The sequence below is a fragment of the Nothoprocta perdicaria genome, unplaced genomic scaffold (assembly GCF_003342845.1).
Source record: "Nothoprocta perdicaria isolate Ctin4 unplaced genomic scaffold, notPer1 scaffold_349, whole genome shotgun sequence".
Lineage (NCBI taxonomy): Eukaryota > Metazoa > Chordata > Aves > Tinamiformes > Tinamidae > Nothoprocta > Nothoprocta perdicaria.
Genome location: NW_020455587.1, coordinates 13,440 through 39,359, shown reverse-complemented (window position 1 = coordinate 39,359; position 25,920 = coordinate 13,440). Strand labels below are relative to the sequence as shown.

Genomic DNA, 25,920 nt, shown 5'->3' with positions numbered 1-25,920 from the left:
ATAGCTACAGTCAGGTGATTGTACAGGTTGATTACCTAACGCCTGGGAAACACCCGTGCTGCAGCCTGCTGCTACGTGAGGTTGGGTTGCCCCAGGCTGGTTTCTTGAGTGGAGCAGACTGCTCATGTTGGTGTCGAAGGAGAGTGTCCCTGCTGCCYGTCCCCCAGGTTTTCCTCCTTTCCAGCTTGCCATGTGTCAGTGAAGATGCCTGTGTGTCATCTGAACTCACTCACAAGCAGCAAAAAGGCTGTGTAATTTCTGTGGATTGTAGTGAGTTAGTGGTTTGTAAAGGATGTAGTAAAGGCTGGAGCCACCGCCAAGGGAGGACGTCACGGCCAGGAGAGGAGGGCAAAGACCTGGAGGGATGAAAACAACCACTCCCTTCTGGCCCTAGAGAGTTCTTAAATTGCCTCAGCTTCCCCTGAAGCCCCAGCTTCCAAGTGCCCAACTTTGCACTGGGTTGGGTTCCACAGAATGTTTTCCAGGCTTCTTAAAGCTGTTGAGCCACTTATTTTTCTGTCCTGCTACTTGCTATTGAAGAACTACAAAAATAAGTATTCCTCCATGCTCTTAGCATCCTGGCTAGCAATATAGTTAACACTGGTGGTGTCTGAAAGGTAACTGTTCACATCTGATTTACTGCTCATTAAAGTGTCTGAATAGTCACTGATTCAAAATCTCCTTGAATTTTGCAAATTTAAGCTGGAGTTGCTAACATACTAATCTGAAAAAAAGACTATATCTATCTTTGTACATAGACACTGTACCCATTGTGTTCGCTATTGTAACTACTAGTCTTTCCCTTGATCACGCTGTTCTCTCCTGCTCTAACGCCAGGCAACTSGATATTCCAGTCGGGTTCAGAGGCCTCCTGACTGGGCCTCTGTATCCATTTTCCCTCAGRGCCTGTCCAAAATTGTGCAAAACCAGACTGCAAACTGCTTGAACCTGTAAACACTGATGGCTTCCTGCTTCTTCCTGGATGTCATATGGGGTAAGAGATTAGTTTTACTACTGTAATTCAGCAGTCACAGTAGTAATAAAATTATAGTTTCTTATATTAAAAATTTTAATTGTGTTTAAGAACTTTTAGTATATCCATGATCTGCTATTAGGCTTTATTTGCAAGTTTTCTTTTATGTGTGGAGTTGTTTATCGTCAGAAATTAAAAAAAAAAAATATTTAGACTATGGGAAAACCAGTCCTTTCAGTAGGTGTCTTTTTGTATGATAGAGAAAAGATCTCAAATAGGAAGATACCAGGGGCAACTTCTGGTGGTAAGAGAATGTTCATATTTTTAGTCCTACTTCTGGAGGATCCATGACAGTTTGCTGAAAACGTGTCTATCTCTGGCCAGCTAATCTTGAGCATAACATCTAAACACCTATCAGTGACCCCAAACTGTCAGGGAGGTGAAAATGATGTTACTTTTTGCAGTGTTGGTCTTTTAATGTTAAATCCTTCCTCCCATTTATGCTCCTTTTAATACAAGTTGTCTGCATCCATCCATCCATCCATCCATCCATCCATCCATCCATCCATCCATCCATGCCTTCCCGTTCTTGGTCATCAGGACGCACTGCTGCCTCTTGGTCAGCTCGTCCTCCAGGTCCTTCACAGCAGCTCAGACCTTGTAACTGTGAGAGCTGATGTGAAGAAATCCTCCTTCTTTCCCATCAGCTGCTCTGAGGAAAGTGATCTCTGCGTTTTTGATGCTTCTTGGATGCCACTGCCTTATGAGCCAGATCCCTGGCTCCCCTGYCGGTGTCAGCAGCAGCGACAAGCAAAGGGCATGACCGAAACGGCCCTGCTTTTGAGAGACTTCTGAGCTTGGTGCAAGTGGATTCCCTTCTCCTTTCTTTGGCCTTGATAACTAGGCCAGGCAGAAGTAGRGAGTTAGGAAACAAGYTATAAASAGAGGTCACTGGGCTGCAAGAAAGWATGCACTTAATTWAAAAAAGAGTGATCAATTTGGAGAGAAAATTCTTAGTTTTTAGCTGAATACTAGGATTCTGATGTAGTTAACTTAGATTATCMAAAACCTTTACCTCCAAGTGGTCTTTATGCATCAGAAATTGGAAAAGTAACACTAGGTCTCTTCTAATGGAAACTTTTACTCAAGTCTAAAAGGCATATCTGTTGTTGAAAACATTTGCTTGAATGAAATCCAARCAGCTCTAGTTCCTTTTTTTGGAAGGAAGGACTCATGTAACATTTTAAATTCCCAACATGAGTAATTTTTTTGTCAGCCTTATTTTGGCTTTCACTCACTTGTGCATGTGGCCTTAGGAAGCCTGGAAAGAATAGAGAAACCTTCTGCATGGAAAGGACCCAAGTGCTAAAGCCAAGATGTGGTTCTCTGTGAGAATAAGTGTAGGGAAGTGTATCCGTGACCACCAGGAGTGCCAGACACCAGGGTGGTGAAAACAAAGTTGTAGCTGGGAATTGGGGGAGGAGGAGAGCACCGGTAACAAGCGCACTGGTTGACAGGGAAATGCGGTGGTACCTCATAGGTTGCTTGTAGTGTGGCTGTAGGGAGAAACTCAAGATCCAGGCGCGGCGTTTGGGGTGATGGGGCTGCAGGGCCCTGGTGTGGCCGGGTGACGTGCGCTGCCCGCTCCTGGGCTGCCCATTTCTTCAGTGTCATCTGTCACCGTCCAGTTTAATTTTTCCTTGCTGCTGCAGGAGAGGCTTTCTGTAGTTTCCATTATTCAGCTGCATTAATCCCTTCTTTAAAAAGAAATGTAACTTTTCATGGAGTATTTGCGTTTGTTTTTTCCTTCCCCCGCTGGCTTCTGTAAAGMCCCAGGCACCAAGGTGCCAGCCTGAAGGGTAAAGCGTTGCATTTAAGCCTCCGTAAGCCAGAGCTGCCAGCTGAACCTTCCTCCCTAGCTGCCTCTGGGGGCGTTCTGGCACAGAAGGAAATCAGAAGAGCCGCCTTTACGGCACGTGGCCAGTTCTGCACCACCTGCCCTGGGCTTCCAGGGTGCCCTGCCTGCCTTTCCTGGATGCTGCCTTTCTCCCCTTGCAGGGTATTGGCAGCAGCTTCTTTCCCTGTGGTTTTGATTCCCTTTTAGAATCTCTCTCCCCGGTCTCTTCTTAGCCCCTGTCTTCCTGGCTCTCCTTTGGCCAGGGAAGCGCTTGAGAAACGAGGCTTTTTTTAGTTCTCAGGTCATTCTAATGCAATGATGTTCTGGGCCAATATTAGCCTGGCTCTTGCCAGGCTGCACAGCRTGTTCTCTGCTGTGTGTGTGCAGAATATTAGCTTCATTTTCCTCAGTGCGGGTGTTGCTTCTGATACTGTGCTGTTTTTCTGGGCACGTAGATTTCTTTATCTGCCTACTAGAATTTAACTCCTATTCATCCAGTGGTTCTGTTTTTCCAATGACAATACTACTTCCGTGCTTCTTCCCAGCATTTCTATTGTGTGCTCCTTTCTCTGTACTTTTTTTCTTATCACCTAACACTGTCAAGCAAGCAGCGCTCAGCCGACAGCTTCCTTTGAAGTGAATAATCTTAGAGCCTCTCTAAGTATTCTGCTCCTTTTGGAGGCTCACCTTCCACTGCATATCTTAAAATTTGGGCAATAGATGGTAGAGTTATTCACAGCTTCCCTCATTTATCCTCAGAGACCAAATTGCTCCTGACATGTCTCAGATCTATTTAACATTTTCTGGGTTTTATTCCATCTCCACTGGGATTTATTACCTGCATATTTTTTTTAATAGCTACACATCCCTTTTCTTTGATCCAGGACTTCACTCTCACATTTTTCATATGTACAAAGTGTCTTGTGCATTGAGATCTTGCCATTCCTTGCTCTGCCTTTCATTTGAACTCTGGGTTATATGAGAAAGCGTAAGAGTCACCTTATAAATAGTCGTTTTAAAGCATCCCTTAAAGTGTGCMTCTGTTGTTGTTTAGATCCTTCTGCTCCCCTGCGGGAGTGCAGAAGGGTCTCCCAACAACCCAGTGGTAACTCAAGGAATAAACCTGTCATTAAGTGTCTTGGTGCTGGGTTTGATCCCCATTCTTACAGTTCCATGAAGCTCATTAGGAAATCTGGCTGGAGGAGGGCTAAGAAAGCTAAAGGCAAAGGCTGTTTGCTGAGATAGGAGATGTTTCCTCCTAGGCTACTTCATGCAGATTTTGATTCTGAACTTTGGTTGGCGGTGCCAGGGGGAAGGGAGAGAATAGATGCACAGGGAGCATTACGAAATAATTCAGCAACTGTAAATAATATTCCATATAATTTGTAAGGCAATTTAAAAAGAGCTTTGAGGAAAAGTGAGCTCTCATGTTGTAAAGATTTCTTTAATGCTCGTCCTCTGACACTGAGTTTTAGAAAATGTCTAGAACATTCTGTACTTGAGAGAGTCAGTAGAATTTCATTATTATTATGGTTTTTGGATATAATTTCTATTTAAATCTCAAGGAAAGAAGTATTGTTTTTAATCACTGGAAGGATTTGAGAGGACTGGCTTTCTGATGGGTTTCTTAAAATGGTAGCTGGACCTCCTTCTTTCAATTGCACTCGTGTAGTAAAGATTACAGATTAATGCTCCTCGCCTTGGTGATTTGTGTGCCGTGAACAAGAGGGATCATCAGTGTGCTCAGTCCTCTCATGCACTGCTGAAAACTGAGATTACAGAGCAGCTTTCTGCAGTTGTATCTAGGATCTGCACAAGGGACACAGGTTCCCRAAACTCTTTTAAATGGGTTTCTCTTCATTTTCACACCTGGTTATTCTTTAGCAGCAAGAATTCAGTTAACAGATATCTAAATGATAAATATTGTTACCTGGATTTGTTTTTGTTGCTAAAGAATTAAGATTTTGGGGAAATTTAGGATTTGTTTTAATGATTTTGCTTGAACYATGATCAAAAGCATCTGAAAGCATCCTTGGTTTTCAGTTTACAGCCTCTTGGCGTTGGAGGCCTCTCCGGAGGCCGCGGCAGCGGAGCAAGAGCAGCCGCTGCCCCCGCGGTTGTCTCGYGAGGGGTTGGGGATCAAATGTCTCACCAGGGCTTTCTGGCCCCTTAAAAACMTGCCTGATTGATCAGTTGAGCCTGAAAGGCAGCTGAAATTACGACCAACTCTTCTTAGAATGAATCCACTTACTGGTATTTGTGGAGAAGGGATTTTTCTTGGAGACAGGAAGGTAGAGTAAGATAGCTGAATTTCATTTTTTTTTTTTTAAATCTGTTTTGCCCACATAATCATTTTACAGAGTGCCTGGGTAATTAATTGMTGGTGTAGTGATAAAGAGACTGAAGGGACACTGCACTGTGTAGAGATAGATGGATTAAATAGTCCCATGTTGCTTTTTAGAGGAGACTGTCCTATTCTTGAGGGTCTAATCCAACCCTCAGGAAAAGTGAGCTACGGTTGGGGAGCTGCTCAKCAGCAGCTTTACTGACTAAGTTATTTTAGTGTAGCACTGACTACATTTTCTGAAGAATGTTCTTCCTGCAATACCTTGCTGCTTTGAAATGCATCGATTGCCAATGACAGATTAATGTGTTTGTTATTTTAAGGTGAAGTTCTTTAATAACCGTGGAAAGGGGGCGTGTTGAAACATCAAGCAAAGCAAAGACTAGCTTTTAATTACAAGAAAATGGTTATACATTCTGCACTTAAAATAATCCTGAAAGAATTCCTAGCCTTTCCAATAAGATTTATAGTCCTGCAAATATTTTTAGAGATTAAATACACAAGAAAAATTTGCATTGTTGGAATGCAGTGTTGCTGTGTATTGATCTGCAGTATTGATCTGCAGGCTGTGGAGTTAGGTCCCTGTTGGCACGAACTGCAGCCTTATCTAGTCAGTACCTTGTTTCAGGCCTTCTGTGGCTTTGTGAAGAAGTCAACACAGTGGTTCACATTCAGGTCTGGTTTTCAAAACTATCCTCAGAAATGACTTCTATTGTTAAAAGATTATGGAGAAGGTGGGGATGACTATTTATTTTTATGCAGCAAATTGCCAAGAATTCTTCTTGCATGAGGCCTCAGGAATTGGAATTTGGTGTTCTGCGATTTTGGATAGCCTCTTAACGCCAAGCCAGCGCGGCAGCCCCGTGAGACCGTGGGCACGCTGCGCTTGGAAGCAGCGTGTGGAAGAGGCGCCCGGTGGCGGGTGCCCCGTGCGTCGGGGCCCCGGGGGCAGCGCCGCCCCAGGGGGGTTGATCAGTTCTTCTCTTCTGCAGATAAAGGGACTGGTCGCTCACTTCTTCACTCTGATGCTGTGAGCTCAACAGCCACAACTCCCTCCCGCCTTCACTTACCTTTACAAATGACACCGTAGTTGGCTAATGCGAGCAGTTACTGCATGTATTTGGCAGCGCTTTGCACCGCTCTGGCGTACTGCTTCTGTGGGGTTTGCCTGCGTGAGCAAGATGAGGAGGGAGAGGATCCAATACTGCCAGTGTAACTGCATCCCTTGCCTCAGTCTCAGGCACTTGCAGCAGGAAATCCCCACCAGTCCTGGGGGCTCCGGAGCTGCTTGGGATGGTTCAGGAGAGGTGAAGTGATGCTATGAAGGGCAATGTGCAGGGGAAGTGACGGGACAGGGATTCTGGTTTGAGGGTTGAGAAGGTGCAGTAGGAGACTCGGGAAAATCAGGCACGCTTTTCTGCTCAGTTGTTATCCAGCACGGATTGGCATGCTGGTGGGTTCGGTTATTCTTGCCAAATGAAGTTACAAAATTTGAAACTAGCTACATCTGAGGCTTTGTCACTTGCAAGCAGGATCATCACATTTTCATGCTCACCTGGCAAAATGAGCTGCATTTACCTGACAAACGTCACCCATGGGTGATGTGGTATCTGACCCCTGRCAAATTCTGGAACTTGCACTTCCCAGCAGTGAGTGGTTTCTAAAAAGCTGGTTTGGCCAAACGTCAGCATAACTTGGCTGTTGCTTAATTTAGCAAGAGTTAATTAAGCCGATGCTGTAGTGATGAGTGTGTTAGAAAAAATATAGCAGTTGTGTAAAGTGTATGACTAGAGTGTGCATCAACCTTGGTTTTCTTCTCTTTGTTCATCAAAGGAAATGTTTGGCCCCTGATCCTGATAACCTCTCTCTTTTTTTTTCCTGTTATGATATTCTGTGTGGTTTTTCTTCTTTTTCCCTTTCACTGTCTGTTTTTTCTTGCCCTTACAATAGTTGTGTGTGTGGCTTGGGTGGCTTGTTGAAAGCCCCTGCTGTCACTTCCATATCCCTGCTCTCCTCACTGCGGAGGGGCAGGAGGCCAGACCGCACGTGGGGCTGGCCGTGGCCACCACTTTTCCTTGCCTAGGTGCCTTGCCATCCATATTGTGCAGAGCTGAGTAGGTCTATTTTAAGAGGTCTTCTTTCAGTTTATGTGAGCTCTTGATCTGCAGCGTGGCCGAAGTGTGGGGCTGCTTCAGCTCCGCTCTGCAGCCTTGGGCTCTGCGGTGGGAGCATTTTGTGTTGGCTCAGTCGCCTGGTGGAGGGATCGTAGCGAAACTTGGGAGAGCAGGTCAGGGTGGCGGGTTTGCTGAGGGCGCTGCCTGCAGCCACACGGGCTCTGCTCGCTGGTGGTGCTCATCAGGTGGTTGAGAGCAAGGGCTAGGAAGCGCAGGAGGCCCAGGCGCTTGCGAGGGGGACGCTGGGGCCCCGTGCCCCAATTCTGGCTGCCCTCGCTCAGCATCACGGTGAGTGGGGAGCAGGTTGTAGCCCCGCGTGGTGCTGCCCTCCCCTCTCCGCCTCGTGTCGGTGACGCCTGCCTGCAGGGCACAGATGGAGCTCAGGAGCTGTGTCCTCGCGTGACACCGCGGCTCAAACGGGGATGGGAACAAAACCCGCGTTGCTGGAGGCACGTTTGATGTTCAGCCTTCTTCAGTCGTGGTTTTCATAAGCGTAGTGGTACGGGCTTTTAGAATGCATGAAATAGAAGGAGATGTTTGTCCCTCCCTAATTAACATCATTAGTGTCTTGTCAGCTTGCTGAATATAATTTATACCTCAGAAATCTGGAAGTGATGAAGTAAGAGCTGGCGCAGATGTTAATACACTCCTGATTCGGCCTGACGAGCCCATCATACGTGGTGGAGCAGTTCAGTAACAAATATAAAAAGCAGATGTGAGAAAATGAGCAATGCATTTTTGTTAGCGTCGCATTTGTGGCCTTCACAGTGTGTCCTGCTCTCCAGGTGTCTGGTGGGTGAGGAGGGGCCCGAGCAGAGGGAGGCAGAGCTCTTGGCGGGCAGGAGGTGCCGGGTTGTGCCGCCCCAGCCAGCGAGGCCCTCTCGTCACCTGCGTGGCTGTGAGGAGAGGTGGCAGTCAGCAGGCTGTTGGCACCATGAGGTGTCATAGGGTGCTCGGAGGAAGCTTCTCATCAAAGGTGCTGGCCTGGAGACCCGTGATGGATCTGAGACTATGTTCAAAAGGGCATCAGGAGCCTGTGCCGTGGCTCTGGGTGGCGTTAGGTGAGTAACCCAAGCTGGACRCAGCCCGCAGGAGCTCTGCCCGCCTGCCAGGGACGGGCTGTGTCCGTAACGCAGAGCTGCAGGGCTCTGACGGGTTCCTGTCGCGCGCTGGGCTTGCCTCTGCCTGCGCTCCTATTTCCTCTTCAAGCTGTGACGATTCRGCTACACTTGGCGCTTCTCAAGGATGTTTCTCCGTAAGGTCCAGAGGCCCTTAGCTCTTGAGTCATGGTCGATAAATAATTTTTCATGTGCCTAGGGGCCCAGCAGGACCTTCCCTGAGGTGCAGGACACCTAGATTTCATTTTTTTGACCTAGAAGACAGGAACGGGCATCCTAAGTGAAGAGAGAGGTTTGTTTAGTATTCATCTAGCCTTGTGTCTCTGGCAAGGCCAGTACTGGGAGTATGAGGTATAAATAAACAGCTTAAGAATATAATGCTGCTTATGGGTTTTTTTTTTTTTTAACTTGAAATGCCTGCATCTTTGTGCTGAGTAATGCTTGATGCATTTTCTTACATAAATTCAGATTAGATCTGCTGTGTCTCATAAAATAGACTGCACTTCTTTCATGCAATGGGAGGGGAGATGCTTACAGGAGGCTGCAGCCCCGGGAGCATCTGGAGGGTCAGGGCCCAGCCAGGCCTGAGTCCTGCTTGGGCCACGCACGGGGCGCTCGGACCCGCCGCCTGCTCCCACGTGGGMGCCGAGGGCTGCAGCCGGCGCATCAGTTTTGTAGGTGCCTCCTGGAAGCAGCAGCCCAGCTTGAGGGTGGGCATCAGCATTGGGAAGTCTGAGAAAACAGAGACCTTTCCTGAGACCAAAGACAGTCCCAGACTCTCCTTACCCCTCTGCTGACTACTGCTCATCCCACTGGCTTCTGAGGAGCTGGCAGAAATGGTTGGCTCTGACTCTGATGTCTGGCTGTGCCTCTGATGTAAAACATGATGCAGTGTGTGAACGTCAAATGACTTGTGTCTGCAAGACCCAAATCCAAATGCCCGGGACAATCTAGGAGTCAGACAGCGCAGCGAATCTTAGTGATCTGTTGTGCCATGTTCAGTGACTGCCTACAAGTTGCCCAGCATCGAGCAAGCCTTAGCTTGCTGCACGTTAACCTTTAAGAAAAAACGTTTCACRTTACTCAGCACAGCTAGAATTAAASCCTTAATCATGTTTTCATCGTTGGTTTCCTGGTGGGACACGGGGTGCTCTGTAATAGCTGAGATAAATCTAGAGCGAGTGGCACCAGCTTGGGGACAATTAGAGCCATAACTGACTTCCAGCAGAATCCCTGGAAGTTTAAAGAAAAAGAAGGAAAAGAAATAACCCAGCAAGGTGGTAGTGAGCAGATCCAGAAACTGTGAGGACCTGGGAGGAGTCCCACTTTGAAAGGTTTCCTTTCTGCTTTGCCTTGCAAAGATACTCGCATTGGTGTTTTCACTATGGAAAATGGCATTGCTAGGAGTCAGGCTTGTGTGTAGGCTTTGGTATTGCATGATTTATCTTCAGAAAGCCAATTAGCGCTTGGCTGGAAGTTAATCTCCTGTTTCAGAAGTGTAATTTACATCCTTTGTCTTAGAAGTAGCAACCAAGCAACCACACTGCGGGAGAAAATGTTAAGGAAGAGCTAATACTCGTCTGCTTCTATACAGCTTTTGCTCTATATATTTATATTTCTAGAGGCTTTTTCTACTAAGCTAATATGTATCAGTGTGAACACTGTGTAGAGAGAGCACAACCCCCTGCTGCAGAGCCCCTTCAGGGAGAGAGCTTACTCAGTCCAGGGTGAGCTCTAAAGAAACGGGCGATGACAGACTAGAAAAATGAAGCAAAGATGTGAAATCTTTGAAAACAGGTGTGTGATTCTGCCTTCGGGAACGATTCTGTTACACTTCTGTAAGGCATGAAGGGGAAGCAATCCTATCATACATTGTAAGGCATAAATAGAACATCCATCCTGACTTCTCCTACCGTTCTGAATAGTTGGGAATCAAGCTGGGGCACACTTCATAAAGCAGGGAACAGGCAAAAATGAAACTCATCTATAATCAAGCATGTGGGTGCTCATAGATCTTGCCCACTGCAGGTGATGCCCACTAAAGCCATGATCCAGCCTCCTGGTGTATCAATTTTGTGCTTCACTTTGCTTGCTTTTAGCCAAAACCCTGTTGTTGTAGGCATGAATTAGAAGGATAGTGTTGGCACTGTAATGTGCCCTCCATCTCTGCAATTCTTTCTTTTCCAAACAGTTCTTAGAGCTGACTTCTGCTTACCAGTATCAGCACGGGCCCTGAGCATATTTTTACTCTCTCTCTCATTTTGAGAAGCTTCAAGAGCTGCACTTAGTCACTGGAGGACGTGAAGACTGAGCTGTTCCAGGCACCTGCTGGTGGGAAGGCCCTGCGTGCTGCCAAGTTGCAGTATCCTCTAAACCAGCAGCAAAGCGAGCGTTGGAGCTGGTGCACGGATTGACCTCGGATGTTTGTTTTCCACCGACAGGCTGATGGCTCCGGGAAGCGAAATTCGCTTTGTCCATAAGCAGATGGGTCTGGTCCCCGGCTGGGGAGGAGCGACGCGGCTGGTGCAGCTCGTGGGCAGCAGGGCCGCCCTGCAGCTCCTGAGCGGTGCCCTCAGGGTGGATCCCGAGCGAGCGCTGGGCCTGGGGCTTTCCCAGGAGACGCTGGCGTCTTCGGTGGAAGCGGCGTCCCTGGAAGAAGCCCGAGCCTGGCTGAGTCGCTACACRGACGCCCCGGCCAGTGTGATTCAGGCCATGAAAAAGGTGGTGACAGCAGGAAAAGAGCTGCCGCTTGCAGCTGCCTTGAGGACAGAGAGGGACGTTTTCGGATCGGTGTGGGGAGSGCCTGCCAATTTGCAGGCGTTGCTTCAAAGAACAAAGCACAGGTGATGTGCAGGGTGTAAGAAATGTTGGTGATCCCACAGCTCTCGCTGGAGCAGACCTGAAATTGAGTCATTTAAGAACTTGTTCATTTAAACTGATACTAACGTTGCTGTGTCTCACATCAGGCAGATGTGTTTGCTGTGCAACCACAAGGAAATCCTCTGCAGATTCTTTAATGTTCTAATCACTCATTGAATGGGGATTAGTGAAATTAGCATGTAAAGGTAAGTACTGTGCTGAGAATTAAACTATTAATTCTTCTGGAATGAGGCCGAAGACTTTCTTTGGAGTTAATTTTRTTTTTCTAATTGGTATGGAAATGAATTGCTTGGGAGAGAAGTTTTATTTGCAGAACAGGTGCATCTAAAGCTGCACAATTAGTTGTTCAGCATGTGACCAGTGTCTTAAAACAGCTTTGATGGGACAATAAATGATGAGTAGATTCTTTTTTCTTTYTTTTTTTTTTTTTTTTCCTTCCATCTCCAATCAATTCTTGGTGTAATTGCTGATACTGTAACCGGGGACTTTGAACCTTGTGGTAATTTTTACAGAAGCAGCTCTAACACGTTCAGGCAGTTGTAGCCTTTGTTCACCACTCTGGATCCAAACCCTTCAACACGTTTAGGTGTCCCCTTGCTACCATAGGAATCTGATTCCATCTGAGCCATAGGCGAATTCCTGTGGTCTGGATCAGTGCCGCTGGGCACGTGCAGCGGTGCCAACCTGACTCCTCTGCTGAGGAGCCTGCTGCAGTATTGGAAAGCCATGACATGCAGCTCCCCAAAATGGTTTTCCTTTATTGGACAGTGATTCCTTCTGTTCTCTTGAAAGACTTCTCTATGGATCTCTCCGGTCAGGCCCTAGGACAGAGTATTTTTACTGGTAGGGCATATTTAGGTTGTGAAAGACCAAAGGAYTTGGAACTCGGACTTCAGCGACTATGCGAGTAGTGAAGTAATTCAGTGGGGAGGATTTTCTCTTCAGAAATCAGAGGCTGAGACTGAGCCCCTGCTTGGGCACCTCGGGCTTGATTCAAAGCAAAACGTGTCCGAGAGCAGCACCCTGCGGCGCTGCCCGCGGCCGCCTGTGCTGCAGAGCAGGGCGCCCTGGTCCCCAGGCCTGGGCGGCCTCAGGTTGGAGCCCCGGGGTCAGCGAGGGCTGTGGGGMGCGTGGCGCTGAGCGGCGTCCTCGCTGCCTGCCCAGCGGGGCTGCGGGGACGGGGCCTGGCGCACGGCCCCTCAGCGGAGGCACGACATTCCTCGGATGGAAATGCGTGTATGGCCTCTGCAGGATGGCAGCGTCCCTCGGGCTTAGACCGTAGGGGAACTAACGAAGGGTGCTGGAGGATCTCGGGCCGGGTTAGCTAAGGGCTTTGGGTTCTGGGTTGCCTGTTAGACTCCTAACGTGGAAGCAGATCCTTTGACCTGCTGGGGCTGTTTCACCGCAGGCCTTCAYGATGGGAGGCAGGAGCAGCCAAGAGGCTGAAGGGAGCGAAGCCTGTTCCGAGCTGGCTCCATCCCGACGGTCCTGGCTGAGGAACTTGTTCTCTCCGTTGCTCCTTYCTCTTGCCTTTGCACCTGAATGTGCTGCTGGAGGGAAACTTCGGTAGTTTTCTCCTCAAAATAAAGGGTTTTATTTGCAGTTTAAAGCGGAGAATGGGGGGAGAGAATTGATCTGCTTTGTGTGCTTTTTTCCACCAATAGCTCACTTTTTTAAAGTTCTCTGGATGATTCTCTCTTGTACTCTGTGGGATTTCAAGCACAAGACTTCTGAAATAAAGGTATTTTAATACAGTAAGGCATTACTGGGCTGTTTAGTGTTGAAACTGTTCCACTTTTCATAAAGCTTTTAAAGATTCATGAGGGATGGATTCTGGAGCCTGAGACCCTTGAATCATTGTCATTTTTCAGATGTCAGATTGTAAATGATATTAATAATATTCCAAGTACTAGGTGATTTAAAAGGGATGAAACTGTAGGAGAGAAAAATGAATTGCTTGTACCTTTGCTCTCTGAGCAAAACATGTGCTGCCAGCAAGTGAAATGCAGTATCTGAATCTATTGGAGACTTCTTTCCATGTTCACGTATAGACAAGGAGCTTATTCCTCATTTCAGACAGTGCAATTACCTAGCCCTCCTCTCCTGTGTCACAGGCCAGTGGTTGGGTCTAAGAAAAGCACAAATAATTAACTAGTACTAGGAAGCAGCAGGACACCCTCAGGAACTCATTTCATCTAGGTCAGCTGGATTCACACATGCACCAAACGCAGCTCATTCCGTAGTCACAAGAATGGAGTAGTTCTGATCAGGGATTTTGTGAGAAGCTTCACGAGGGGTTGTGTTCATGTAAGCTTACTTTCTGTTTTGTTCTAAAGCAAATAACTGCAGCTTTTCATATGAAAACCAACCCCCCTGAGCCATCCTGAGTGCTAACAAGGGATGGCTCCAGACTGAGTCGCATAAACTGGCATTATTTTTGTCTGTTTCAAACCTAACTTTGTTTCACAGAGCAGCCGCTTATCACTTAAACAAACACCTACAACCTGTAACTGATATTAAAGACAATGAGATTTGTATTTTCAGCTCCATCAGAAATGCCCCAAGCAAGAACAAACCCAAAGTAAGTGCACAGCAGAAATCCGCAAGCTGCGCGGGGCAGCGTTGCTCGCAGCCGCCTGCTCAGGCGCTGCCCTCGGCGCGTCCCGGGGCTCCGCGGCAGCTCCCTCCTTCCTTCCTCGCTGCTGCACTGCCAAGCGCAGACCGCAGACCTTGGTCCCTGCCCTGTGCACAGGGGCAGGCTGAGCTCCCAGCCAGGCTCTAGCTGCTGGGCCGGGCGGTGAGCGGTTGGATCGTGTTGCCCGCGGGATCACCGCCACCATAGGGACACGCTGTCACCCTGGCTGCTGCCTGTCTGTTCACAGAAGCACTCTTGCCCCAGGGGCCATTTCAGTAAGAGCATCTTGCTAAGCTCAGCCTGGGCTTGTAGTGAGGTGGTTTACCRGGAGATGGGATTCCTGCGGCTGTGGCTGTCTCTGCTGAACGTGAGGAGRGGCGATACAGGTTGACATCAGCATCCTTTCCCTTCTGCTCTAGTGCGCACGTAATGCAGCGTAGCTGTGSCTACTTGTACTTGTGGTACAAGTGACAGGAGAAGCGCGTGTCCTGCTGGAGGTAACGGTTTAAATAAAAAGCAGAAACAGTAACTATTAATTCCCACTTGATCTGCAGCATGCCCTTGCCTCTCTGGTGTCTGGCTATTAAGCCCTTAGCAGCCTGACTTCTTTACCTGATCTTAGTAGTTCACAGCTGCAGGCGGCCAGCAGGAGCCAAGGGCAACGTGCTGGSTGTTGGGCTGAGGATGAGGCCGGTCTCTCTACTGCAGTCAAGAGCCTCCAAGGACAGTCGCAGATGAAATTAGTTCTTGGAGGCTTTGGGGGCTGAAAGTCCTGAGAAGTTCTGTATTTTGCCTTTTGCTTTTAACAATACATGCCTTCACATTAAGAGAAATGCATGTAAGTACAGAGGAAGTGCTCTCATAAAAATATTCACTAGTACAARTTGATTCTGATTAGAGCCACTGCTTACTCAAAACAGAAAGCAGCAAGCAAGCTAACAGCTGAAGAAAAAAAAAATCCCAATCCTCTGTTCCCTTTTAAAATCCAGGTTACTGTGTGCTAACGGAAGTCCATGTGTAGCTGGCAAATAAAAGTTTGTGTCCATCCTCTCCTGCTGCTGCTCTCCTTGCTCCTCTTTTTCTCACTCCRTATCTACTAATTTACTTTCTATCTATCTCTGCTGTGGAGAAAGGACCCAGAAACTCAAGAACCTGCAAGGTTCTGCCCATAGCAGGCATGGATGGAAGTTGTCATCTCAGGCATGACCCCGCGCTGGCTTAAAATGGAGAAATTCAGTCCATGATTAGAACAAATAAGTAAAACCTTCCATTTAATTCTCTTCAAATGGAAGTAGATCTAAGCACCTTCTGAAGTACTTACATAACTGCTATTACCTTCTTCCATTCAGGGACACACACATTAAGAGTCACACTTGAATTCCCTTTTTCTTAAATGCAAAGCTTGAAATCAACTGATGCTGCTTCTTGATTTACAAAATTGAGAACAATTACCATAGACAAAAAGCAAGCTGTGCTTTTTCRAGCTCCAGCTTCCTCCAATTCTGTAATCTGCACAAGTTGTTGTGCAGCATTTGGGGCTAATCCCGGAGTTGCGTGTCCAGTACCTGCACAAAATCCTTGCTGTGCTGGCACTAGCTTTGCTCAGAAGAACAGGTACAGAGCCCTTGAGTCCTTAACGTTCTTCACTATAAGATCCAGTTTGATTACTTAACCCTCTTTTATTTCAGCATGGTTTCTGCTGCTAAAATTCAGGTTCTGTGGAGCACTTTTGCCCACTGTAAGAGCTGATCAGCTCACTTTGCTGTTAAGATGAGAAAAGGCAAACATTAAGCCCCCCTGTTCTTGTTATTTCAGCAGAGACACAGACGGACTCCTGTGGCCTTAGGCTGAAACAGTCAGAGAGGCCAGAATTTCAAGCCAGCATCCAGAACGCATTCTCCCTTTCAGCAAGCACAGGAAGCTGGTTTAGGGTAATTTTGTTTAATGTTCCCTCAATGAAGTTCAACTCAAGTGGAGACATATCCACTACTGTTACTGATAAAATGTAGTTTTATTAAATTATAAATTCCGTAACAAAAACGAGACAGATCAAGAAAGACCTCAAAAACAAAACTACAAGGACTAGATGGCAAAGCCAGTGAAAATGCCATGAAAAGTATATAGGTAAAGAGTCTGCAACAAAAGTTAATAGCATTTTTACATTTCCACTGCAGGAAGGTAATGACTGCTCTGTCTAGTAGAAACACATTTTAACTCCAAGCTCACATCTATTTTTCTCACATTAATTTAAGCCTCTTGCTCACACCCAACACCTTGTCCGCTCCCACATTCCTTTAGTGTTCTTTTCATACATCAATCCATGCAGAAAGTAGTAAGACACTTAATGCAACAGTCAGATAATGAAGACAATTCAAGTTGTACAGTAGATATACATTGGCCAAAAAGGGATCAAGGAATTTCAAGGGGAAAATTCTACAAAATGAACACAAGACATTTTCAAGAAAACTGGGTATTGCTAAGCAGCTTTCCAACCATCAACCAGGCAACCCAGTTTCTTACAGTTAGAGCCTTCCAGCYGAGACATGTTAGTGAGACTTAAGTTAGAGAGGCCAGATCCACTTCTCCCCTTCACCCATCTCCCCGCAGCGTGCCGCGAGGTGGAGTGTGGTGCCGCCGCAGATAGCCAGTGTACAGACCCAGCACCGAGTTTTTACTTTAAACCTCCGTCACGGTGCACTGTCCGTCCGGCCGCCTCGCGCTGGCGCTGCTGCCGGCAGCTCCGTCCCGCTCCGCTCCCGCCTGCGTGGCGCTCGGCTGCCTCCGCGGGGCCGCGCCCGGGCTGGGCAGCGCGTCGGGGGCGGCCGCAGCCTCGCTGTCACTGCTGGCATCCGACTCGGTTTCCTCCGCAGAGGCGTCGGGCGCCGGCACCCTGGCGGCCGCCGCGTGGCCCTCCTGCCCCTCCGCGCTGTGGCTCCTCTCGGCGGCGCTCTCCGCGCCCAAGTGCAGCTGCGCCAGGGAGGTCTCGAGGGCGGCGCTCGCGTCGGGCGAGGGCGGCGAGGGGCTCGCGGGGTGGGCGGCGCGCGGCGGCAGCGGCCTCGCGCCGCCCGGCGGCTGCCCGGCCGCGGCGCCCGGCGTCACGGCCTCGCTGTCCGCGCCGTCCGCGGAGCTCTCGCGCGCCGCCGCGCCGCTGCCCTCGCAGTCCAGCCGCAGCCCGGCCACCCCCTTCTTTGGTATATCCGCTATGTCCCGCTTGATTTTCCTGCGCCGTCCATGCTCGTTTCTCCTATACTGAACCATATTTTCGAGATCCGCTACGTATAGAAACCCAGCAATTAGCATTTCAGTGCTCTTTTTGCCTTTGGAAAAGGCATCTTCCAGCTCTCTGCTGGTACGTTCATCGTACTGCCACCAGCCGTTTCTGCCTTCGTAGTACCAGGCATACTCGCCATTGCCCCTGCTCGCCGCCTTGAGTTCCTCGGGCGACAGCAAGGTCGGCTTGTCAAGGAAGTCCTCGGGAATCTCCTGCCGGCAGAGCGCGCAGCGCTTCCCGAGCCACGAGGCCCCCTTCACGCACAGGTAGCAGAAGACGTGCTTGCAGGGCAGGCTCACGGGGTGCACGCACGTCTGCAGGCAAATAGCGCACTCGGGCACGGGCAGCGAAGGAGCGGCGCTGGCGCAGGACTCGCCYGCCTTCCTGCTGGTGGGAAGCATGTTGATGGAATGGTCCACTTCGCCGCAGCCAGCCATCCTGCGGAGCAGCAAAAACACAGCCCCTCAGTTTACTGCATCAACCCCAACTGGTACCTTCACCCCTGACAGCACCACCCGCGTACCTTCAAGAAAAGGAAAAAGAAAAGACCTTCAAGATCATCGGGTCCAAGTGTAATCTCTTCAACATCACTGTAAGATGCTTACCTTAAATTAAGGTATTGTTTATGAAGGCCAACTTTTAAAGAGAGCAACAGGTTAACATTCTGTTTCTGGAGCCGAGAGATCAAATGGAGCACCTGGAGACTCCTTGCCAGTGGCCCATCTCTCCGTTTCGCTCCCGGGACGTTGCCACGCCACGTTATCCAGCAAGYGCACAGAGCTTGCACAGTTCTGGTCACTGAGCGCTCCTGCGCTCCTCCTGCCTCCCAGGCAGCTCCGCACACTGAGCCCACCTGGAACTACCACTGCGCTGCAGAATGCACTGGAAACCAAAGTGGCTTGTTCAAAAAATACCTACATTTCTTTTTCCTGAACACTGGGTCAAGAATTCCCTGGTACTGCTGTGTGCAGCTCAGGAAGAACCGTCTCAGTCCAACGGAAGGGCAGGTATAACGCCGAAGCTGAAGTACTTAACAGCACTGCACTTTGCCTGGTTTGTGAAGGCATCGCCTCTACCTTTCCTCGCCGTGTCCTATCGCTCTTATTCGATTCTGTTGAAGTGATTCTTGTAATTGACTGTACAAAGAGCAGACCAAACAAACAAAAAATGCAGAGCAGGGCTCCTTTGGCAGTCTGTGGTATTTCAGGGATGGAAAGATTCTAGTCAGAACATGGAAGTTTCTTCTCACCTACATTTTAGCCACCACAATGTCTCTCAGTATATTCAGTGAGGATTTTCTTTCTATGTTTGTATATACAAACAATCCAAAAGAACAGATTKCACATAAAGGAAAAGGGATTTGGGGATTGGACCTAAAAAGAGCTGTTCTATTATTTCTGTGCATCTCACCAAGGAACATTCAAGCAAAACTGCCTCTCAGCAAAGCCAGTCTTCATYGTACTGGGAGCTGAGAAGAGCTCACACAAACTTAACACAGAGGAGAGGGAAGATCTAGAAGGGGCATCTGGAGGCTTTCCAGTCCAGTCTCCTGTCCTACATGGCAGTACAGCACACACAAGACTGCATCAGCTGCAGATTTTCATAGCCTGCTTTTCTGGAGCTGCTAAGGATGGAGTTTCCGCAGGCTCCCGAGCCACCCTGGCKCTGGGGTTGCACTGCACTCCCAGTTAAATGCCACCTCAAGGGAAAAATTCTTAGCGTTACTGAAAAAGCTTCCCCTGATTTAAATATCTTATGAATCCATGCTGAGAATCAAAAAAAAAAAAAAAGGATTATGTGATTATGTTTCAATATCTATATTTATCTTTGATTTATCTTTGTAACAATGCATTTAAATGCCATTTACTTAAATGTATTTGTTTGTTTAAATCGTTTAAATCTACTCTACTTGCTGGTCTATCGCTATAATTTCCTCTCGGAAGACCAGTACCCTTCTTCTCTCTAATCCAATTCATCAGGACATTCTTCTAAAACCTCTACAGTCAACATTTTTTTCTGAAATAATACACAATTGTGTCCACGTATGCTTCAGTTTCTTAACTGAATCTCTTTAAGATTAAAACCAAATTTTAAATTTGGTTAAATTAAACCCAAAATTCGAGATTAAACCCAAAGGTATATACCAGTTCGTAGATCATCCTGCCCGATGCAGACCCATGGTTACCACCCAGCAACTTCTTTCTACTTCACAGAACACCAGTGTCGGTGAAACCCAGACTAACAAGGTTCTGAACAAGCTGCTTTCAGGAAGCCTCACACTTTTGAAGTACTTTTTAACAGAATTTTATATGAAAACCTTTTTAAAAAAAAAAATAATCAAAAGCTTAATAGTAAGAGGTGGGAAGAAAAGCTATTAAGATTCAGAATACCCAAGAATACAATTCAATCTGTTTTTTCTCAATAGAAAAAAAACGAAAAAAAAATCCATGTATTGATTCACTCGTGCCAAGCATGGCTGAGGGAAAGCGATGTGGGTTTTTGAGTGCTGCTACAATGACATGCTGCTGTGCAAAGAGTCACAGAGATTTTCATTTCCATGCTACAGTTTACAAAAGACTTCTTCTCGCTGGATATGCTTCATAAGGCTTTGACTTTTCAGAGTCAAAGAAAAGATTAAACAACCTGCAGATAAGTAACTTATTACAAGCAGTCTGTCATAATTAAGATGACAGAGGCTGCTGAGACTAAAAATACAACTCATTTTGACATGTCAAATTATGGTGCCATGAAGTAGCTTAGAAAACTAAACGCTGAATGAAGTTCTCACCTGCTCACTGAAAGTACAAACACCTTTGAACTGGGCTCAAGGGGCCAACCATTAGTTGGGGGGGGGGGGGGAGGCTTTTGTTACTTTTTAGGTCAAATCAGGAATGCAGCATGTAAGAAGAAAGGAGCGAAAGCCCTACTTGAAATTCCTAAGCAATTCTTAAAAGACTTAGAGGAAAATGTTATATGCAAAGTGAATACAGTCGGACAACTAAACCCTTATCTCTAACAAAGCACCACTCGGCAATATAAAACTTTTAAAAGATAAGAACAACTGCAGTTGCAWGTGCCCAGAATACAGGAAAACCAGACCCTTGAAGATATAAAACCAAAAGGTTTAGCTGATTTAAAAGAAAACCCTCATTAATCGTTTTCTGTTTACCTTTTTAAGTTTCAAAACTACCACTACGAGTTTGTTTATAAGCATGCACAAACACACGTGGCTGTCACAACCCTCAGAAAGGAGGAAAGCACTACTTTCATGTAGCACTACTATTATGATCAGTAAGTTAAGGCTGTAGAAGCACTTGCATTCCAACCCCAGGGCATTAAGAACTAAGTAACATTGACCATGGAATGTTTTTTTTTCCTGGAATTAATAGTGATGGATTATAACATGGCTGGATCAGARAAGGCTTCATATTAGAACTGTTGTTACCAGCCGTTCCGCATTCTGTTTTCAGAGGGCTGGGTGTTGTTTGGAGAGCTGGGTTCTGTTAATCATTCTTGACAATGGAGAAAATTACATTACTGAACAGCACACCTACAAATTAACCAATCTTTGCTCCAGGTTTTAAGAACAATAGTATATGAAGGGGTTGGATTATCAGCTGAGGTATAAATAAGGGAATAATGAACATCTGAATGCTGCAATTTAACACAAATACAGCCCCGAGCCATCTGAGAAGGAACTAGTCCACCCTTTCACCAGATCCCACCTTTCTTTATTTTGTTGAATTACTGGTAAGTCATACATTAAATTTTTTATGCTTAGAGGACACACCGCCTCGACCGCCTTCATCAACATACAGAGCACACGCTCCCGAGAGATGACACACGAGCACTATGTGCAGAGTCACCAGGCCTCCCGAGAYGCTGTGAAAGGGAGGAAAATTCTCACAGAAATCCGCCCAGAACAGCAGTTTTTTCAAACTCCCGGCCAAATTCTGAATCGCGCCTCTGGAGCGGCTCAAGGCGCTGACTTGTGCAAGGCAGTCGGCAAGGGAAGGACAGCTCGGTTTTGTGGGCGAGTTCTGCTGGTGCGCGCCACCGCCTGCAGTGTCCTCCCTGCTGACGCGCACAGCTAGGCTGGCAGGTCCCTTTCCCACAGCGGCCTCGTTACTCACTTGTCCTGCCCAAAGCAACACTGCAGTCTTTCGGCCTCGCTGCAAACTAATGGAAAGCAAATATTACCACTATTACAAAAATGTTGAATGGAGGCATGAGTGAGCAAAATACACCACCACRTTGCTGTTACAGAAGAGAAATTAGTATTTCATCTACCTGATGCATGCTATTCTCAATGTATAAAAACATTACCATCACAATTTTTTTACAATGACCCATTTTGGTCCTCATTTTGATAYCTTTTGTAATGCTTTAGAAAAAAAGGAATTAGCTAAAGTCAGGTAATTAGCTATAACAAGTGAATGCGTCATTTTCATAAAGTAACCATGTAGACAAAGGAGAAACAAGTTAGGAACATGCAACGTTTATGCTAGTCTAACCTCTGATAAGGGACTTCATAAATTCAGAGATTTACTGTGGCATCCTAGGTCTCTATATAAAAATATCCATATCACATCATTACAATCCAGCCTTACATCTCATCTCCAACAAGAGCCTCTGAAAACCAGGCAGGAACCCGGGCCAACCTCCACTCCCTCCGTGGTAACACCCCCCTCTTCAGACTGCCMGTTCCTGCCAGCCCCAGTGCATTTTGCAGTATGGCACTTACCAACCAGAATCAGATTCATTTCACTMGGGCAAATCAATCACTGGAAACCATTAAGAGTCTAACTGTTACCTAAATAACGCTACCGGAGGGAAACAGGGATCTGCAAAGTCAAGGAGAGCAGGGAGACTGGGGAGGTTTCAGGGTGGCAGTCTCACACTTCAAGCTCCAAGTCCTGACCTAAAAAAAAGCAAGCAGCTACCTTTGGTTARAGAAAATATTCATGAATCCTCTTTGAAAACACTGATGAGCCATATATCTGTACTTGCTCCTTTTCTGAGCTGTAGCCTTTTCAGGATGGTTCCTAAGGAATTTGAACCACAAACTCTGACTGCTGCAAAATATGTCATATATAGAAATGCTCTGAAGCAGAACCTGGGAATGTCACATTATTAGTCTTCAACTTGCTCCACTTACACCATTTCCACCATAAACATGGTGCAGAGTTCAGCCTGATGTGCAGAGCAGAGCCAAGTCAAAGCACAGCACCTCTTAGAGAACACGAAGCATTTAGGATGACAGTATCCTGGGCTGTATCCCTTCATAAAGCAATCGAACATTTATTACTGATAACAGACTTTTTTTTTTTCATATGGCCTCAGTGTAAAATGCATATTCAAAATATTTTTATATAGCTCACTTCCACATAGCATTCAAGGTAGCTATTTTTGGAACGAGTTCCTAAGGAAGAAAATGCAAAATTAACTTGCCTACCCACTTACCCTAACACCTTTGTGAAAGGAGCAAGATTCTCCCCTCATCATTGCAGTCACTTCCCCTTTCTTCGCRCAGCCATCTAAAAGTAGGAGCTGCAACCACATGAAAATCTCAGCTCTGCTGATCCGCTCAGACTGGATGCCACGATCGCCACGATCAAAGAGGGAGCTGCACCAAGCCGGGTGCTGGGGTGCGGCGCTCGCTCCTTCATCTCCGAAGCCGCCACCTCTTCCTCCTGCAGGTATCGCTCCAAGCCTTTTATCAACTCCCTCTTACCAGCCACTATCAGGGGAGGCACATCACGCAAGCAAACGTTGTGCGAGAAAGAAGTTGGGTCAGTTCTGGCAGACTTCTTAGGAAATAAAAACGCAAGCACATATTCACAATATGTAATTATACCTAGAAGAATCCAATTAGAAAGTTGCCTTACTATAATCCTATAATTATACCCTAATTGCTGCATGGCTCTTAAAAAGAACTAGTTCACAAACTGACTTCAGGTAACCTCTACATTTCGTTAAATTGTTATTTATTAAATAAGTCAATCCTGAAGATTTTACTCAACAGGATAAAAGGCACTTGTGGTTACACCCACCCCCCTTCCTGAACTCATCCTCCTTTAAGCTAAGTGGGGAAGAGCCGCCTTCTGCCCTGAGCAATTGGCTTCCGCCTGTGCAGTATGAGAACTTAGTCCCCAAGAGCCCCTTCCTTGTCACCCTCACCAAATCCACAGGTCCTCTCCTGCTCCACTTTCAAAAACACCCATGCAATACACAGACAAAGGCCGCCCCACTGGCTGGAACGGGGTGGAACACCACCCACGAACCAAACTCAGCATCACCGATGGGGTGACAAACAACTGCCCCCAAACTGATGTTTATTCAGCGTTTTAACTAAAAACTTCCTCCCCCTTACAAYCCTCTAGGGACATCGACTGGAAAGAGTCACGTCAGCTTCTTCCTCACAAACTTGGGATTTTGAAGTGGTGTCTTCCTATATCAGGCCTTTCCCCTAAATTGTAACTTGAGGCCTTTCCCAAGGCAAATTTTAAGCTTTTTACTAGACCAAGATGATATAAAACTATTTCTTGCCAGCTTAGTCAGATTTTCGATATGCAATCAGACTCGAGACTTATTTTTTTCCTCCCTCATTCTTGTCAAATTTTTTAAGATTTAAATCCTACAGCAAATGGCAGACAGCTTCACATTTTCTTAAATGCTGTGAAGATGATTCTACCATRGTTATCACAAATTCACTGCTTGTCCCCATGGGTAGAAAACTCAGCCGCTACAATGTTATTTCAGAAAAGTAAAGAAGCTTCTGTAAATAGGTAATTTTGCAGCAAGCTCCCTAACTTACTTGGGAGGGTAGGAGGGAGGAGAGAGCAGGGGGAGAGAATTACCAGGTGCTGCCCTCTTGCTTACAAGTCATCACAAACCACACAAATACTGTGGAAGAAAGATAGGGATTCTTTTTTTTTAAAAAAAAAAAAAGAAGTAAACCATCCAAGCCATCCTCCTATTTGAAAATCTGATACTGTCAATATAATATCAGTCATTTGCTGTTACAGGGTATTTGACAGTATATCCTGTTTCCTGTTCACAGCCAGTCTCTTTTCTGTATCTGTAGGAATTTAGTAATTCCTGAAGCCCTTCGGAGACTATGTGAGATTTTAAATTGCCTGCAATCTGCTAATTAAAAACAAACAACAAGAAAACAACACATCTAAACACTTTATTCAAACTGAATTTCTTCTCCCCTGCTACAGCTGGAACACTGAATCTGAATTTTCATCATATATCATATTTCAATATGATCTAATATCATATTCGATATATTTAATAGAACAACATCTCAGTTTACCAGCCCATAAATAGAATGACACTGTCTCAAAGTCCCTGTAGGAGAGGCGAGCAGAAATAGGTCTGTGTCCCAGCTTATCAGCACGTCGGGAACAGAAGGTTCACACAGGAGCATCTTTAGGCTTGATTTACATGCRCAGAAGGGGAGGGGGAGGAAGAGAAATCAATTCCAATAAGAAGACTTTATTCCCACCCAATCCTGGAGTCCATTGTTTAATAGCCTTGAAAAACACTGCAGCTCCATCTCTTTAAGTAAGCGACAATTCATTAACATATAATTGATGGTGTATATTTTTAAGGAAACAAAAAGAGCACTTTTTTTCTCCCTCACCCAGCACAAATTCTGCATTACAGCAATTTAAACAACTGGTGCCTTAATTCAGCTGGAAAGGGAGCGCAATATTAACCACAGAGGACTATAAAGCAAGCTGTTGCAAATGGTCAGTATTTAAGATGGTTCGGAAYGACCGGATCAGAATCCGGGCTTCGCTGTATTCTCAGTACGATTGTAACAGTYCGGTTTTGATGAAAGCTGCCTGAGAGCGCCTCTAGAAGCACATTCAGTAGCCCACTGAGAGCAGCGGCAGCAGCTGACAACGTAGGAGGGCTATATTTTTAGTATTACAGATCTGACAAGCAAGGCAGTTTAAAGCTCTGCTCTCTACTCCTCCTTATAAATATTCTATGTATACTTGCATACTACACCAGTCATGAATCCTCCAGCATTCCTAGTCTGTATAACAGAAAAGTTACCCTAAGATTACAAAAGAAAGGCAAAAAAAAATTAGTTTTTATTGTAGTTGTGCAATTCCAGAGTTGGGCACGCTCTGACAAACACCACTTCCCAATTTACAGATTATTTTGTAGCCATTTTTCAGTGGCAGTTTCAACACACGCTGCACCAGCAGTGGGACCTATTTTCCCATCCCATGCAGGCAGCGTGGAAGGACAAAACCCAGACCCAACAGCGCAGAGCACACACAAACAGACGCTTTCCCCCAAAACCCTCTCTGCACCTGCTTCCCGCTGCGCTCCTAAGGAGCGCACGCGATTTCTGCTCCAGTTTAATGGGTCTCCTCGGGGCAACCAGAGCAACGCGCTCCCCCGTTTTTGGGGGGGGCGAAGGGGGTTATTTAAAGGCCCCACGAGGCTGTCTGGGGACGAGGGCTCCCAGGGAGCCTCAAGCCGGAGGCCGGGAACCTGCTTCACGATCATGGAGTGATCCAGGCGAACTGAGTGAACCGAGGCCCAGATCCAAGGGTGTCACCCCGCTCGACGCGCAGCAACATACATACATATACATACATA

The 25,920-nt window shown here is 46.6% G+C and overlaps 2 protein-coding genes across 2 annotated transcripts in view; one reads left to right on the top strand and one right to left on the bottom strand.

The window, feature by feature from the left end:
• ECHDC1 (ethylmalonyl-CoA decarboxylase 1) overlaps window positions 1-12,398 on the top strand; it is a 33,338-nt gene extending 20,940 nt beyond the window's left edge. Inside the window, exon 6 of the mRNA XM_026044059.1 lies at window positions 10,948-12,398. Within this exon, the coding sequence (XP_025899844.1) occupies window positions 10,948-11,353 (406 nt within the window). The 3' untranslated portion in view covers window positions 11,354-12,398. The remainder of the gene's footprint in view (window positions 1-10,947) is intronic.
• Window positions 12,399-16,085: 3,687 nt separating this feature from the next.
• RNF146 (ring finger protein 146) overlaps window positions 16,086-25,920 on the bottom strand; it is a 10,269-nt gene continuing 434 nt past the window's right edge. Inside the window, exon 2 of the mRNA XM_026044062.1 lies at window positions 16,086-17,730. Within this exon, the coding sequence (XP_025899847.1) occupies window positions 16,698-17,729 (1,032 nt within the window). The 5' untranslated portion in view covers window position 17,730 and the 3' untranslated portion in view covers window positions 16,086-16,697. The remainder of the gene's footprint in view (window positions 17,731-25,920) is intronic.